Source organism: Glossina fuscipes, unplaced genomic scaffold, assembly GCF_014805625.2.
Source record: "Glossina fuscipes isolate IAEA_lab_2018 unplaced genomic scaffold, Yale_Gfus_2 116, whole genome shotgun sequence".
NCBI classification, from domain to species: Eukaryota; Metazoa; Arthropoda; class Insecta; order Diptera; family Glossinidae; genus Glossina; species Glossina fuscipes.
The window spans coordinates 2947849-2964297 of record NW_023998459.1 but is presented as its reverse complement, the minus strand read 5'-3'; the positions used below and the strand labels follow the sequence as shown (position 1 = coordinate 2964297).

The 16449-nt window shown below is 31.8% G+C and overlaps 1 protein-coding gene across 16 annotated transcripts in view; it reads right to left on the bottom strand.

Moving 5' to 3' along the window:
- The window catches only part of LOC119640228 (serine/threonine-protein kinase MARK2), a 69359-nt gene that overhangs the window by 37273 nt on the left and 15637 nt on the right, over positions 1–16449 (bottom strand). For 4 of the 16 annotated variants that reach the window (XM_038038108.1, XM_038038117.1, XM_038038109.1 and 1 more), the window contains 10 exons: positions 11515–11730; positions 6796–7016; positions 6445–6726; positions 6193–6386; positions 5372–5484; positions 5110–5293; positions 4934–5051; positions 4742–4869; positions 3827–3986; positions 2132–2220 (listed from right to left, as the gene is read on the bottom strand). In XM_038038108.1, the coding sequence (XP_037894036.1) occupies positions 2132–2220; positions 3827–3986; positions 4742–4869; positions 4934–5051; positions 5110–5293; positions 5372–5484; positions 6193–6386; positions 6445–6726; positions 6796–7016; positions 11515–11730 (1705 nt within the window). Of the gene's footprint in view, positions 1–2131; positions 2221–3826; positions 3987–4741; positions 4870–4933; positions 5052–5109; positions 5294–5371; positions 5485–6192; positions 6387–6444; positions 6727–6795; positions 7017–11514; positions 11731–11870; positions 15019–16449 lie in introns of those variants that run through there. The other 12 variants (XM_038038111.1, XM_038038116.1, XM_038038105.1 and 9 more) reach the window with 11 other exon arrangements.

The window sequence follows — 16449 nt, the reverse complement described above, 5'->3', positions numbered from 1 at the left end:
ATTGCAAGGAACTTACTAAATTAATCAAAGCACACGCCTGCGAAACAACATAAACTGAGAACACTTCTGCTGTCCGGTTGTTTGTTTATTACTCATAAGCTAGCATAGTAACAACGACCGCATTGTATGAGTGATCCTACTGCCTCTACAAAAATGGAAAAAATCGGTCGCTCTCACCCTATTTTATAGTATCTCACAATTTCATGTTTTTTTCCCAAACATTTGTAACGCACAGAAGCAAACTTGTGTCCGTACGCCCATCAACATTCCCCCGCTCGTAAAAATAAAGATATCGCCTACAAACTTGCAAAAGAACACTTTCGCTGTTTTATTTGTTTGTCACTCGTAAAATACAACACATAAACCATATAAATTTCCACTTTCATTCTGAAAATAGAAAAAACCAGACGCGAGCGCCGGATATTATAGAGTAGAATATAGACAGTAGAGTATGATAATTTCCGTTTTTTTTTTTTTTTGGAATCAGGGTGCTATGGGTATAAAAGATTTGGTCACGACCGAATATAGTTGTCTTACTTGCTAGATTATAGAATGTGTCCACCTTGACGCTACCTGCCTTAGCCGGAAAATGGTTCCATCGCAATTGCTAATGATGCTGTCTTTGATATCCCTAACACTTCGATGAAAATGTGAGATATACAAAAGAAAAATTTCAAATTATCGATGGTGGAACATTTTAAAACCTCCTTCCTAAAGGAACTAGCGCATGTGATACTATCGTACAGCTAAGTTCGTGCTAAACCGAACGGTACAATAATCAGCATCAATTATACCAAGCCGGAGAAATCTATTCGATTGCGACCGAATCTTTCATATCCATTACCGTTATCCTATACATCATTTTTTAATCTTTTTTTCAAGGGAAAAATATAAATTTGCAAGAAAAGTTCTCAGTTTTAGTTCGCGAACTTAATCTACCAAGTTACAGCTCCGAGCAGTCCTCATGATTTTAACAATAAACAAAGCAAATTCGTTAATATAAATAAGTTATACCCTTTCCTAAATCCAGGCGATAGAGAGTTCTGAAAATATTTGTGGTACAGTTGAAATGTTCTTACTTTTGAATAAACAAATATTTTAGATCATAAGTTTCTTAAAAGCTTCACACAAGTTCTAAATGGTACAAATATCAAGATTGGAAAAGTAATTATTGTAATTCGATTGTGATACCAACACAATTATTATTAAAGTGCAATTGTTGCTAACATCAGACAACGTGTAAATACCTAACATGAAACATAAAACGTAATTATATATGAAAAAATCCAAAAAAAAAGTAAAAAGGCGGCTTAAAACACAATATATATATAAATGATATGCATAGAAAACAAAATGATCAGAAGTGTGTTCAAAATTTTAGAATGCATTTATATAAAACTTTAAATGATTTAACAATTTCTTTCAGATAAATTTCTTATACGGAGTAAATTTTGAAGAAGAAGAGATCTCGTCAAAAAGGTAAACATATATAGTCATAGGTACTAAAAAACGAATTCCATATATTATAATGTATAAATGTTCTAATCAATGTAACAGCGTAACTAGTGCAAGTTTTTAATGTAACGACGAAGGAATGAAGAGGTTGAGATATATTCTATTGTATCATCTACTTGTTTATTCCTACAATGTTGTTTGTATACATATGAACGCATCGATATAATTTACAAAGATGAACAAATATACCAAACTTAAAATAGAAACAAAACTAACGTTTATAAGAACATATGAGCTGCAAAGTCCTGTCATAATTACGGGAAGAACACAAATTGTTTTATCTCATTTGCAATATCCACAAATACAGAAATTTCACATAATATATATACACATGATGTTAAGTCAAATTACGCATATTCTTAAGTTTGCAAACGCGTTTTTAGTTGAATTCCACCATATCAACTTTAAACATATTATCGAAACTGTTTATAAAATCTTTTTAAAATATTTCGATATAAAATGTTTCGATGGGCCATACAACACGCCCCAAATTAAAATCTCACCTCCTGTATGCGGAGATAAATGTGGTTTCCGTGCCTTTTTTCAATTTCTATCGTTATTTATGAACACGAACATATTAGGTTTAGAAAGTTTCTTACATAAAAACAAAACTCACCCGAATGAAAAGTTGAACGTGATGGAACATTCCTCGGAAAATGTCTGCCAGACTTAACAGCTGATGTCACTCTAAGATCGTTGAACACACTATTTTTGTACGTTTATTGAAATGCGTGGTGCATATTCATGGAATCGTTCGATCATTGGAAAGCATTAGTTTTCGTTATTGAGTTATTGTTTCAAAATTGGTACAAAACATTGGCAGGCATAAAAGAATTAATTAGTTATCGGCGCATGTGTAAACAATGTAAGCAGTTCAGTTTTTTACCGTTTTTAAAAGTAATGTTTAAAAAACCGAATTTATTTAATCACGTTTGTCGAAGGAAAGAGTTTGAATTGATTTAAATTTTTTTTTTTTTATATTTTGTTAGAATTGTTGTACACAAAATTGGCAAACAAAAAGTAGAATTAGAGGAATGTTCATGCAAGTAGAGAGCGGTAAACCAATAAGCACAATGATTTATTTGAAATATTCCGCATTGTTGAACAGAGGTCGGGTGGTTGTTGAATTTATTGTTTGGTCGATTAATTAGTTTGTGATAGTTGGTGGCGGTGGTTGTAACATGCAAAAAATATGAGAAAAATACAAAATGAAATAAATTTTGGAACAAAAAATAAAGAAAATTAATTATATACTTCTTATTTGCTAAACAAACATAGAAACCCTTATTAAAAGAAAATAGTGGTTCGTCTTTTTGATAGGGGAAAAAAGATTCAAATATTTGTGACAGACCGTACCACAAAGATCACAAAGCTCAGAGAAATTTGATGAAAACCCGAAATCTTATTAAAAAAAAAAAAATAAATAACAGTACAAAGTACAGAAGAATGAAAGAATTACGAACGAGTAAGCAATTTTTGGAAAGAGAATTCATGAAATTATTGTATTTAAAAAAAAAATTTTTATTTCTTTTTTGAAAATAAGAGATAATTTTTCTCTTGATCATCACCAACCCTATCTTACACGATGCCTTGTTTTAGTTAATTATTCAATTCTTAGCACATGTCATAATTTTATTATTAAGCTTAGGAATTATTATTTGATACTCACCATTAATTTTATATTTTAAATATTTATTGATTTTTTGCGAAGGATAGATACAATGGTATTTGTGTTAGGTTGCCAGTTGTAGAATTTTTTTTGGAACATATTTATACAAATAGATTTTAACGATTTCGTTTCAAAAAGGAAAGTAAGACAAAAAATATAAAAAGAAATTAGCGCTTTGATGGAATTTGAAAAAATTATTTTTTATATGGCTAGAGATAGGATTTTAAGAAAAGCAAGTAAGTTTTTACATATACAAAACGTGGTTAATATCATTTACAATGCTTTTTATTTAATATTGACTTAATTTTAATTGTAATATTAAGTTCAACTTTCAGGTTAAATGAACGGACAAAAAAGCTTAATTGAAATCAAAAATATTCTTATAATGATTTTAATTTATATTTTGTTTCTACTCTAAAACTGTTCATGGAGTTGATGCTGATCAAGTTCACTATATCGACACGGTTTTAAAACTTTACTCTTTTGGTGATTTTGTTTTGTTAGTTTGCTCAACACATGTATTAAAAGGTATTGATTTTGATGTTAGTAAAAAACTTTTTTAAAAGGCTGTATAAAATTTTCTGGGGTAAGCTATTATTTGAAATATAAAAATGTCAACAATCACATACGAATTGTACATACTTTGAGTCTGTAGAAATAGCATTTGTTTTTTCTGTTGAAGATGTCTTCTCATACAGAGTCGTAGAACGTCGAGGCATCATGCTAACAGTAGCTGCAGTTCGGTTACTATTCGGCGCTTCATATTTAGGTGTAGAGCGTGGTTTAGCGCTGCTTATAGTAGCTGTTGATAAAAATGAAAGGCAATGGAAATAAGCCTATTTTACTTTTGATTAAAATGAAGTAAAAAAAAAAAACACTGGCTTAAGTTTGTTACTCGTGCAATTTCGTCAAAGAAAGTTTCACATAAATGTACAGCTTGTAAGAATATAAGTGTTAACCGCGTAAAAACTAACTTTCTTTTCGGATTAACTACGTATTATTTAAAACAACATACTAGCATTTTAAATAAAAAGTAGCAAAATTACATTCGTTTTGAAGTTCATCTTCCAACACCTGGCTACTATATAAAATGCGAAGTATTTCATTAACTTGTGAGTATTAGTTGACCAGACGTCTTTATATTGGCCTTTTAGAAACACCTAAAAAAGTATTTGTGTATGGTCGTAGATGAAATACATTTTGAAGCTTAATCTGCGGACAACAGTTGACAAAATTTTCGATTTGAAAATCTTCAAAAATGGCGGAGTGAAAGATTAAATATACTGCGTTCCTCGATGCAATAACAACAGAAGTAAATGATATTTCTTGTATATAATCACTAACTTGAATATTCTCTATTCGATTTCAAACAATTTCAAAGGTACACAACCATATCAACTATCCTGCCACTCCTTGTCAAACTTTAATTGTCCAAGAATGTTTCTGTGTTTAAGCACTTTCGTTTTAGATTTGTATAATTGTTGAAGCTGAAGTTCTACTCAAGTCTTGTAAGATCTTAAAAAAACACAAATTACGTTTATAAAGACCAATACTGACATGTATCTGCTGTTGTTAATAACTTATGAGTAGCAGAGGCAGGCCTTTGGCTTTGGGCTGATAATCGAGCCGTATTTTCTTTGATAGTGGCCGCGTCAATTGTATTTTGGCGTTTAAAGTTACTGCTACTGTAAATGAAAATTTCAATACACGTTATACAAATAAGCGCATTGGCACGAAAGAAACTCTTACATTGATGACCTTTCAGCGGAAGACGCAGTACCAGCAATAGTATAATTATTGCTAGCCGGAACGGTGCTGGCTGTTCCAATAGTGGATACTTGGACAGCAGTGTTACCCGGGGCCAAACCTATTCTCGGTGAAATAAATTTTAATTTCCCATTATTCGTTTGTCTATCGAGACTTACGTAACGTATCAGCACCGGAAGACGCTCTACGACTTGGTTTTGTACTAGAAGCTGAAATACTTCTGTGAACACCACGATGCGTCGGGCTTTGTAAAGTGGTATTAGTAGATATAGTAGTGCCATCGTTTCCAGAAATATTGCGCAAGGACAAAGAAGAGCCAGAACGAGAGCCATCACTTTCAGGCTGAAAAACAGTAAGAGGATAATGTCAATATTTATTAGTATTATAATTTATTTTAAAATTACAGACGCAATAGCTTACATCAGTACTTTTCCTTCCTAACAACAAATAGGTGGCAAATACGTCATCATAACGTACTTGTGTTAAAGAGGCCTCAATTTCTTGTCTATTGTAGCCCATTGCCACTAGAGCTTCTGCGTTATTTTATTAAGTTTTTAATTAGCAGATTATCAAAAAAGAAAGCAATAAAAATGCGAGTTAGAAGTTTTTCATTCAAAAGATAAAAATGATGTTTATAAGAGTTTGCTATTAAATCTACTCTAAATTAGGTACTGAGACAAATTACCATAATTTCTTCACAATTATGATAAATTTAAATAATAGGTGATAGCGAAGTCCATATTTATTTAGAAAAAATGTACCCGACAGTCCGAAATTTTTTTTCTAGGGCATATATACTTGGTTTGCTATTATTTTTCGTTTTTAAATTAAAAAATCCCAATGTAATCGAATGCTTCCCATAAATAAAAAAAAATCCAAACACGGACGCACCCACACTCGCTCACACTTTATGTTAAAATACATATGTAGCCTAGACAGATTGCGTGGCGCAATGAAATTTGTTGAGAAAATTAATTCAGTTAACGTTTGGCGAACCATATGCTAAGATTGGACGTTTAATTAACTGATCTATTTTTGGTAGTCAGTACATCCTGTTCAAGTTTAATTGTCAAATATTAATCTGTTACATGTGTTTCACGCTGCAGGAATGGTGATTATGATGAAATTTGTAGCTACACATAGCGCATCAAAGTTTGCGACATCATCACATGTATATACACGAAAATAGAGAGGAGTTTTGTTATAGACAGATTAATACAATTGAGCTTGGTATACAGTACCCGTCTTACCTATCCGTTTCGGATCAGCTAAATCTTGTTTAGGTTCCATATACGGTTTAAGTTCGTCATCTTCAAACCCCATATTCATCCATTTATCACTCATTATAGTCTCCAGGCTGGCCCGTTTTGCAGGATTTAATACCAAAAATTTACGCAAAAGATTTTCACAGTCAGTAGACATGTAGAAGGGAATCCTGTTAAAAACGCAATTGAGACAGGAAAAACAAACTGCATAAAACAATAAGTATTAACCTATATTTGCCTCTTAGCACACGTTCGCGCAGTTCACGTAACGTTGAACCATCGAATGGCAGGGAGCCGCTCACCAGAGTGTACAAAATCACTCCCAGAGACCAAACGTCGACTTCAGGACCATCATATTTTTTGCCCTGGAACAATTCTGGTGCAGCATACGGTGGACTACCACAAAATGTATCTAACTTGGAGCCAGGAGTGAACTCATTTGAAAAACCAAAGTCTGCGATCTTTATGTTCAATTCGCTGTCTAGCAGCAGGTTCTCCGCCTTTAGATCTCTAAAAGGCAAAAGAATGAAATAATACGTTATCAAATTTCTAACAAGTGTAGCGTTCATCTATCTTTACCTGTGTATTATACGTTTTTGATGGCAATATTGTACCGCCGAAACAATTTGGCGAAATTTAACTCTTGCCTCCTTTTCTTTCATACGACCATGTAATACTAAATAATCGAATACTTCACCACCGGAAGCATATTCCATTACCAGATATAAGGTCTTTTCTGTTTCAATTACTTGAAATAGTTTCACAATATTGGGATGATCAAGCATTTTCATTATTCTAACCTAGAAAAGAAGTAACATTGGTTTCTGATAGAATGCATGTAATCACAGTTAATCATTTTAGCTATAATTTATATAAAAGAATCCTTCGTTGCTATACTGATTGCCGACAACTAGACACTCTATTTCCGTTTTCCCGCCAATAATAGATACGTATATTCAATATAGTTTGTGGTCCGATGTCTGTCGGTTTATCTGTCTGTAGGGCTTTGCTGGTATGTTAATGATCGAAAAGCCTAGATAAAAAGCAAAAATTTAGCGTAATCACCATGGTATCCACAAAGTTCAAAGTCGCACTTCATACCATATCTTAATCTAAGAAGTGGACATTTTAACAAACTCATAACAGTTTCGGCTTATACTGAATAACAATTTTAGGTTTTTATGAAAATTTTTCCATAACAATTGCATTGTTTAATACTATAAGACGCACACTAATCCATTTACATTTGACTTTTTACGTAAACATTCAAAGGATTATAGTTACATAATCATTGCATTTATTTCTACTTAATGGGCATTTATAAATTTCTGTACTTCTTCCCTTTCATTGTGTTCTCAACTTACGTTTCCCTTTCATAATCGTATAGATAATGAATACTTTATATTTGTAAGAAATAAAATTAAGAATAAACAATATAGGATATACAAAAAGATGAATAATTTCAAGAAGTAGTCCATTTGATATATTAGTTTTGCTTTCCTCTCTCATTTTAAATGCTTTAAAAGACAGCCGAGGCTATACTTGCATAATAATAATAAATAATAATTAGATTGTTCTTTCAATAACGATAATTGCGAATAGAATATTAAATTTCAAACAAACTTTTTGCAAATACGTTGTTAATATAAAAACTTATCCTTCCTCTGTATAGCATCTTTTAAAATGAGAATTATGACTGCGCAGTTATATAACCAACGTTCGATTATAACTTGTTGTATGTCTAGCTGTCGATAACGAATGAGTTCATAATTCAACTAAATTTAATTTTTATTTTATTAATTCCTGAAAAAAGATAGAAACGGTACCCAATTGGATTTCTTAATGTCCACCATGCGCTTGATTCAATATATTTTGTGATCACGTACATTTGTACAATTTGCCAGCGTCTCATGGGTAACCACTCAAGCTAATACCATACCATATATTCAGTCACATGTATTTATAGTTTTCTGATAACTATGAGCGAAGCATTGATTAAAAAATTAAGCAAAAACCCTTTTTCGTGACAGAATTTTAATAACAAAAAAACAGCGTTATAATTTTTAGACGGTAGTTTTTTTAAAAATTTGAGCGAGATACTGTGACACAAAAGTGAATAAAAGCCAAACTTCGTTCTGCTGTTTTCAGATCGTTATGGTGATTTTACCAAATCGAGAAATCAAAGACAGACCTGTTAAAATTGGTCCCTCTTTCTACGACGAGCAAGACAATATATATAAGATCGCTCCTCTCTGTATAAACGCATCTCCGATCAGGTTACATTTCACAACATTTCCCTAGTTTTAAACAATTTTTGGTTCTTACAAGATTCATAGAATATATATCTTACTCCTGTCGACATAATTTCTGCCCATCTCTGCCATATGCTTTATGGAATATTCCATGGGAATATCTAAAAACATTAAGAAAATCATATACACGTTTTCGGACGGGTATAAAAAGCAAGTGAGCTGAAATATTTTCAAAGAAATATATTTATCTCATTCTATGGCGAATGTTATTCTTCATCTTTGAAGTTTCCATTCCATTCGTTTGTTGTTAATGAAAATATTTACAATAAGAATTTCTCTAGTGCTAATTCCAATTCTTCTGTTGCTTACGCCGATGGTATCTGTTTAGATAGTTATTTAGTTCAATTAGTTTTTTAATAGTTAGCTTGAAAAAATGTAAGAAATTATTTTTTCGAAAAGGAACACATTCTTAACGGAACACCTTATAGACACAAATAAATTGGACAACACACGATTTGGCATATTGGATTTTCCCTAAACGAAGCAATCTCCGATTGTCCGATCTCGAGCAATTGATGATCCCAAAGGCTAAACAACTTCAGTAACAGCTTAATTGGAATATGCGTCCAAGGTGTGGTTTCCGTCTAAATTTATCTTTTCGTACACCGCAAAAGAGTATGGCTTGAAAAAAACGCCGCAAGATTACATTTTTATACAAAAACATTAACAAAGCGCAAAATATTGCTGAAAATATCAACCATATGATTTCATTTTATTTTCATATACGCATCAGTAGAAACAGCTAAATGACAAGATATCGCAACACTTTGCACAAAATTAGCAGTAGTAATTATCAATAACGGTAGCAGCGATTTAACTGCTTGCTCTCTTCATTGCCCCTATTTGTGTGGGTGCGAACTGTTAGACTGTTACATTGTTTCAAAAGTTTACATACCAAATGCAAATGGATTTCTCTATTTTTAAGTGAATATAGGCTAGATGTAAGTGTGTATGTACGAAAAATTCAAAAAAGTGGAAAGAATAAACGATGAAAATAAATATCACCGTTTACTTTATATTGAAGAATTCTAAATTTCGTGTTCGTCAACTGTTTCAATAAATGAGCCGTTTTCTTTGAAAGCGGTGTAAGTCTATTTTGACAAAAAATTATTTCATGATAAAAATGAATACATTTTTATCCTTCAAAATCATAGTTAATGAAGTTACAAATATAATTACTTTGAAAATTGGGTATGTCCATTTCCCCCAAAGACACGCTACTATTTAGTTCAAAATTGAACATTATTTCTTTAGTGCATTTTTATTATTGTGAATATTCTACGAAAACGAACAATAATATTAACACGCAAAAGAACAGAAAAATGAAGCACAATAGCCGACAAAAATATTACACAAATATAAGTAACATAGTTCTAGCCAAAAATTTTAAAAATATTTAATAAAAATTTCATAAAAAGAAACATGTTTGCTTAAATTGAGATCCCGTAGTTAACCTTTTGTAAATGTAAGATTTCTACTTTTCGCTAACTTTGAAAGAGGTTTAAGTCCTTTTGAAGTCATTAAAAGTATAAATTTTTGTTAATCACATTTAAAAATTGATTGCATGATAAATATAAATCAATTTAATATTTAAAAAATACAAAACTGGTGTAACAACATATATGCATATTTTTCAAATTAGTCAAGTGGAAAACCTTAAATGTCTGCATATAAAATAAAATGCACTTACACCACTTTCAAAGAAAACGGCTCGAATATTAATATTTTATGAAGAAGTTGTAGGATTAATTTATTTTTATTTAAATTACTTATTATATATATTTTGATAAATTTTATTCGCATTATGTTAAAATGTTTTTAGCCTTCAATTTAAAATCTAATTTAGATAATTATATGATGCTCCTATAAGCTGATGTTCTTAAACTTACAAAACTACGAGAAACTTTAATTCTCAAGGGGATGGGTTTATTCGTAAGTATTTCATTGATTCACATATATTGGAAAATGAAGATTTGTTTATTGATTTCCGGGTTTTACTCGATCAAGGCTAGATCAGATAGTTTGATGATTCATATGCTCCAAAAAAGCTATACGCTTAGGGAATAGGGTTGGTGACGTTAGTCTCTTTGTCATTCTACGAAGATAGATTGTATCCTTATCTCCGCCAGAGAAACGAATGTGTAACCTATCGCCTTTTTGAGCTAGTAAATGGTGTTATTGGCTTACCGGTTGTATTGAGGGAGGTAAACAAAACAGAACTCGGTTAGAGTTTTTTCCAAAATGTCTGACTCTTTAGACATTAAAACGATCGTTTTTAATATGCACATGTTGCTTATGTCGTACTTACATTGACTTTTAACCTTTAAAGCATTGCACGATTCTAATTAAACTTAATCACAAAACGCACATCTAAATTCCGAAATTTGGTTACCCACAACCATCTGACCGTTAAAATCATTGTAATTAATTATCTCGCAAAATAAGATTAATTAAGAATAGGAATTCACTGATTCGATTCATGAGTGTGTGTACTGCGATACATACATTACGTAAAAGTTATGCTTTCATAAATAATAAGACAATGTTTTTTGCGCCGAATATACATAAAAAACCTAAATTCCTGTACGAGTAACATATCAATAAGTACTTATGAAGAAGTCCTCAGTGAGTAATTTGTGGAGATATAATGCACCGAATTAGAGACAGATAAAATTTTGGATAATAAATATGGAACGACGCTAAGTTTCAATTTCTCATACTAATTGGTGGTGACTCTGAGAAATTGGGAACTTTACAGTGCTGTAAAATTATATAAACCAGAAACGTAAATATTAGGCATTTCATTACAAACGACACTATTGCCTTAACGTAAACCTTATGTCCCACCTGGATCTCCCACGTTTAAACTCATCAACCTTTTTTTAGTCGCTAGCGTAGGAAAAATTTCAAATGGCTCAATTTTAAATTTTTAGTTGAATTTTAAATACATTGTATATGATATAAATATGTATGCTTATATACTTACTTCTCTGAAGAGTTTTTGGAGCGAACCCGGATTCAATTGAGTTTTGTCAATAATTTTAATAGCAACTTCCTTGCCAGTGGGCAAATGTTTAGCCAATTTAACTTTAGCAAAATTTCCCTTGCCAATCGTTTTAATAAGTTTATATTTGCCTATGTGTTCCTCTGTGGCACGCCATCTCATAGGCGCACTGCTGCGCAATGCCATATTAGGAGATCCCTTTAGCCGTATACAGTAAAATTAATTAACATATTTCAAGACAAGAAAGATTATATATATATAGATACAACACAAAAGAGACAGAGTTTAGAAGTTTCGTTCTTGCTATGGTTGCATAATTTCTTTAAATTAATAATTACCTTTTTTGATTTTGATTTATAATTGCTTTCGATTTCTTTGTGACGAAGTCTATCTGCTTTACTAGTAGCCACAATTGGCAAACCACCATTCTCTATCATTGTCACTACTACTTTATTGTTAGCACTGATCGGCCCTTGCACCTCTTTGGCTATTGGCAATGTCCTTGTATCATGATTCGAATTTGTGTTCATATTTAGCAACGGTTGTTTTTTCTCTAAATAAAGGCAATCTTTACAATTTTGAAATTGTTTGATGGTAGCAGGTGTATGACTCTTTGATCTCTTTAAAAAGCGTATAATAGAATTTTTCGTTTTGGCTGGCTTGTCGTTATTGCAATTGTTAACACTACTATTAGTACTATTCATTATGGTGTCAATAACCAAAGGTGTACGTTCCTCAGACTTTTTGGCACCCATGATATTGCATCCGTTGTTATTATTGAGTTGTAAACGACGAAAGTTGCCGTCACCTAATCTTACATAGCAGCCTTCAGACATTTTGTGGTATGAATCAAAAGGCAGTTTGTGAAAGTTACCTTGCGGGGTGCGGTAATAACAATAGTCGGTTTTATGATATCCATTCTCAATCGCTGATGTATTTTGATGTTGCTTTTCATTTTTGGCAACTATCTCTAAACGTTTTAGTTCGCGCTCAGCGTTAAAAGTTCCTAAAGTAATAGGACGGGAACGACTGCCTTTCGACGATGTTGTTCCTTTGCAATCGCTTGGACGTTTGCTACTGCTGTCATGGCATTTACATTCGTATGCCTCAATTGCGGGAATTGTTGCTTTAGGTGAGAATATGGTATTCTGGCTTTCGTCACAAATTACTAAATGGTTGTTATCGTTAGCATTTCCATCTAAATTATCATTGTAGCGTTTGTTATTATAGTTACTGTTTTTATTACTACTTATCGGTTGACAAGGAGCTGCAATACTTGTCGTCTGTCCCATATTCTTATGACTATTTCCGTTTATTTGCTTTATGATTTGTAAAATGAACTAATTCACTGTAAGATTCACTCACTCCCTTAAACATCTTCTAAATGCATATTAGGTTCATCTGTGTTTTTTTTTTACAGTTTTATATTTTTAGCGCTGGTTATTTTAATTATCCTTTTTCAATTATTTTCGTGTTCTTGGCTATTAACTTAAACACATGTGTAGTAAATATATTGACATTCCTATATATTGTACAACAAAGAAAATAAAAGGAATGTGATGTTCCTGGATAGGTTAAGATTACGCTGGGTTATAATATTTAAAAGGCGCTACAATTTTAATCCCTCTTTTATGATTCGGGCTACCATTCCTAATATTGTGGGAAAAATAGATAATTGTCGTTTTCTTAAATCTTATTTTCGATACACGTCGAAAATAACTTGAAAAATTTCACCGTACTAAAAAGGATGAGAAGGAATTAAAAATGGGGCAATTTTATACCACACGCTCAACATTAATTATGTTTAAGAACACATGAAATGTCCTCAATAAAAATTACTCATAATTGAGAATCTTATTACATAGGAAAAGTCAAAAAATTATGCAATTTTTTTAAAGTAATTTGAAATTTGACACTAAAAATGAATAGATAAAGACTATTAAGAAAAATTTTGTTGGCAAGCAAACAAAAGTAAGGTATGAAGAGTAGGTTATAAAATCCCTGATGTGATGAACTTAATACATTCCATTCTCCTCTATTCCAATAGCAGATATAAACAACGACATCATTAATGTTTACGTAACAAAGCAATTCGAAGAAAAATAGTTAAATATGAAAACTCTTTTCATAAAGGTCAAAAAAATTCGATATCTTTTAGGCAATTTTCTAGTTAGCTTGGATTTCATTTTACAGTACTTTTTATCACGCTCTAAATTCATTCAATTCATACAGTTTAATGTGAGGAAAGAACCAAACTTTTCATACTAAAAGGCCAAGCCGATGAAAAATAATAATTTATTTTTATCATCTTATTAGAGTATTTTAAGCTAAAGCTTAAACAAACATAAATTCGAGCTTAAATAACATTATACAGTTTTTTTTTGCATTTTTGCTCTTTCTCTCTCTTCTCTCTCTTCTCATAAGAAAATTTATCGTGCGGCTGGTGTTTATTTTGATTCAAAATGCAGCAAACGTTTTATAACAAATCCGACAGTAGGGAATATTGATGGGTGAGTTTTGTCATTCCATTTGTAACATGTAAAAACGCTCAGAAAATTCCCCAAATAATAAACAAAATCAGAGTTAAATTGATATACGAACTCAGTCATCCGAAAGATAAATTTTGAATCCATCTATCAATAATTCATTGGACTGAATAAATGTCAAACAAAATGTTGGAAACAATGGTTGTCACAATTCCACGCAAATTTGATAATTCGTTTACGAGCTACATGGTTTTAACGACGTTATTTTAGCTGGTTCCACACCAATGGGGAAATGTGAATTTCGTGTGTTGATTAAAAACCCTGCTTTTTGATGGAAAAAAAATTTCATCATTGGCCTTTGAAGTGTATTAAGAACTTTTCGGCGTCGGAAATTATTTTAAATGATATCGCGGAGAATGCGCGCTTTTTCACGATTAGGTATTGAATTAGCTGAATAGTAAAAAGCAAAAGCAGTCACAACGATATATACCTATTATTGTCGATTACGTTTTTTTCTTTCCTTTTCTTTTCTCTGCTTTTATCTTATTTTCTTGTGTTTTTCTCATTTGTCTCTACTTGTTATCTAACATTATCAAGAAATGAGCTTAAAATTTATATATATAATGTACAACAATAACGATTGCAGCACTAAAAGCAACAACGCGTAAACATTCTTTTGCAAATAGGTATTTTCCATTGCAATAGGTAGATTTTCCTATTATGTGATGTATAATCTATGCATAAGCGAATAAAATCAAACTGCAAGTATGAAAACGCATTTGAATTTTTGCACACGCACTACATAACTGTGACATGTTTCCCTTTTTTTACGATGTAAATTATACATAAACACACACTTGGAAGATACGTATAAACGAGGCAATATTACAAAGAAAACTAGTAAAATCAACACTTGGCGATATCATTTCACACAGTGACTTAAAATTGTGTTTTCTTTATTTAGAGATCAACAGTAATTCACATTTTTCTGTGTTTGTAAGAAATTACGATTTTCGCAAAATGAGATATGTAATGAGATGATCTGACAACAATTGCCAATGAATTATTTTCGCAATTACCGCTGATGATAGTGTTTCGGAAATTGTTAAGCTTGCACTGAAACATTTAAAAAAATTTCAATTGTTGAAAACATGTCCCAATCCGCGAAACCAGTCAAGTGTTTCAGCAGCAGTGACAGCAGCAGCACAGAGCGCTAAACTTTGTTTACACTTATAAAAAACATAGTCACACATATAAACATTTGCATGTACATAGATATGTACATTTATAAATGTAGATATAAATATACTGTTTATGTGTGCGTATTTAAATATGTGTGACAATGAACTCACAAACTCTTAAGCTTTCCATAATGTAGTGTGCGTTCGATGAGGGCATAGCTTAATTCTCTACATTCAGTTGAGGTGTGCAGCAGTAAGTTTTCGTATTGCCTGACTAATAAAAACAAGTCATTTACACATGCCAGGCAGTTAGCTACTCACTCACCGAATCAGGAATTCGGAGAGAATACGAATGTGTATACATCTGCAGTCAGAAATTAAAAAGAATCTTTTCAACAGTGCTCATTTGAAATATTTTCATGTCTTAATATTGAAGCAATTGTTTTTCTCTTTACTTATAATTCTATACAAAACATCAAGGTTTTAGAAATGTGATCTATTTAATTGGAATACAACTTCAGCTAACATGAATATTGGGTAAGAGAAGCTCAGTGACATTTTTGCTAATAAAAGATTTTGCAACCGCGAAATTTTGGTAATAATAAATCTATCAACTCTAGAGCATGTAGAAACTGAAGATCCATAACTAATTAAAAGAAAAGAACTTTGTGACATTTGCCAACTCAGTTGAAAGTAAAGCAAAAGAAGAAAGCAAATAAATCAAAACTTTGAAAAATTGTCTATTCTGCATTATTACTTTTAGTAACGCGATGACGAAACTGACCAGTGAAAGTCTTTATCGAAATTAACAGAAAGCGTATAAAAATTTTTCCATCAAAAATACATCGCGCTCTGTTCTACAAATTTAGTTGACGAAATCGGTTTAACTCGTCAAAAAGTTGAAGGCCTGCACGTTCCATCGTGTGACATCATCATCGTAGCAATAAAAATTGACAAAACGCAATCTTGACGACTTGCGGATATATATAAAAAAAGAAGAAGCAAAAGCATAATGGCGTTACAAAAAGAATTTCAGTATTTGAAGTTCACATTAACGGAAAACGAGCAATTGACGGAATCGGAAATGGGCAGTGAGCATTGGGCACGTTCTAAAATAACCTGCGTAAAAACTCATTGTTTAAGAAGGATCAAGCTGCGCAAATGATGGATTAACACAAAGCACTGGCTTAAAATAAGGCATCCTAGACTGATCAATGGGATAAGCGTAAATCTTTCATCACGAAAATGCC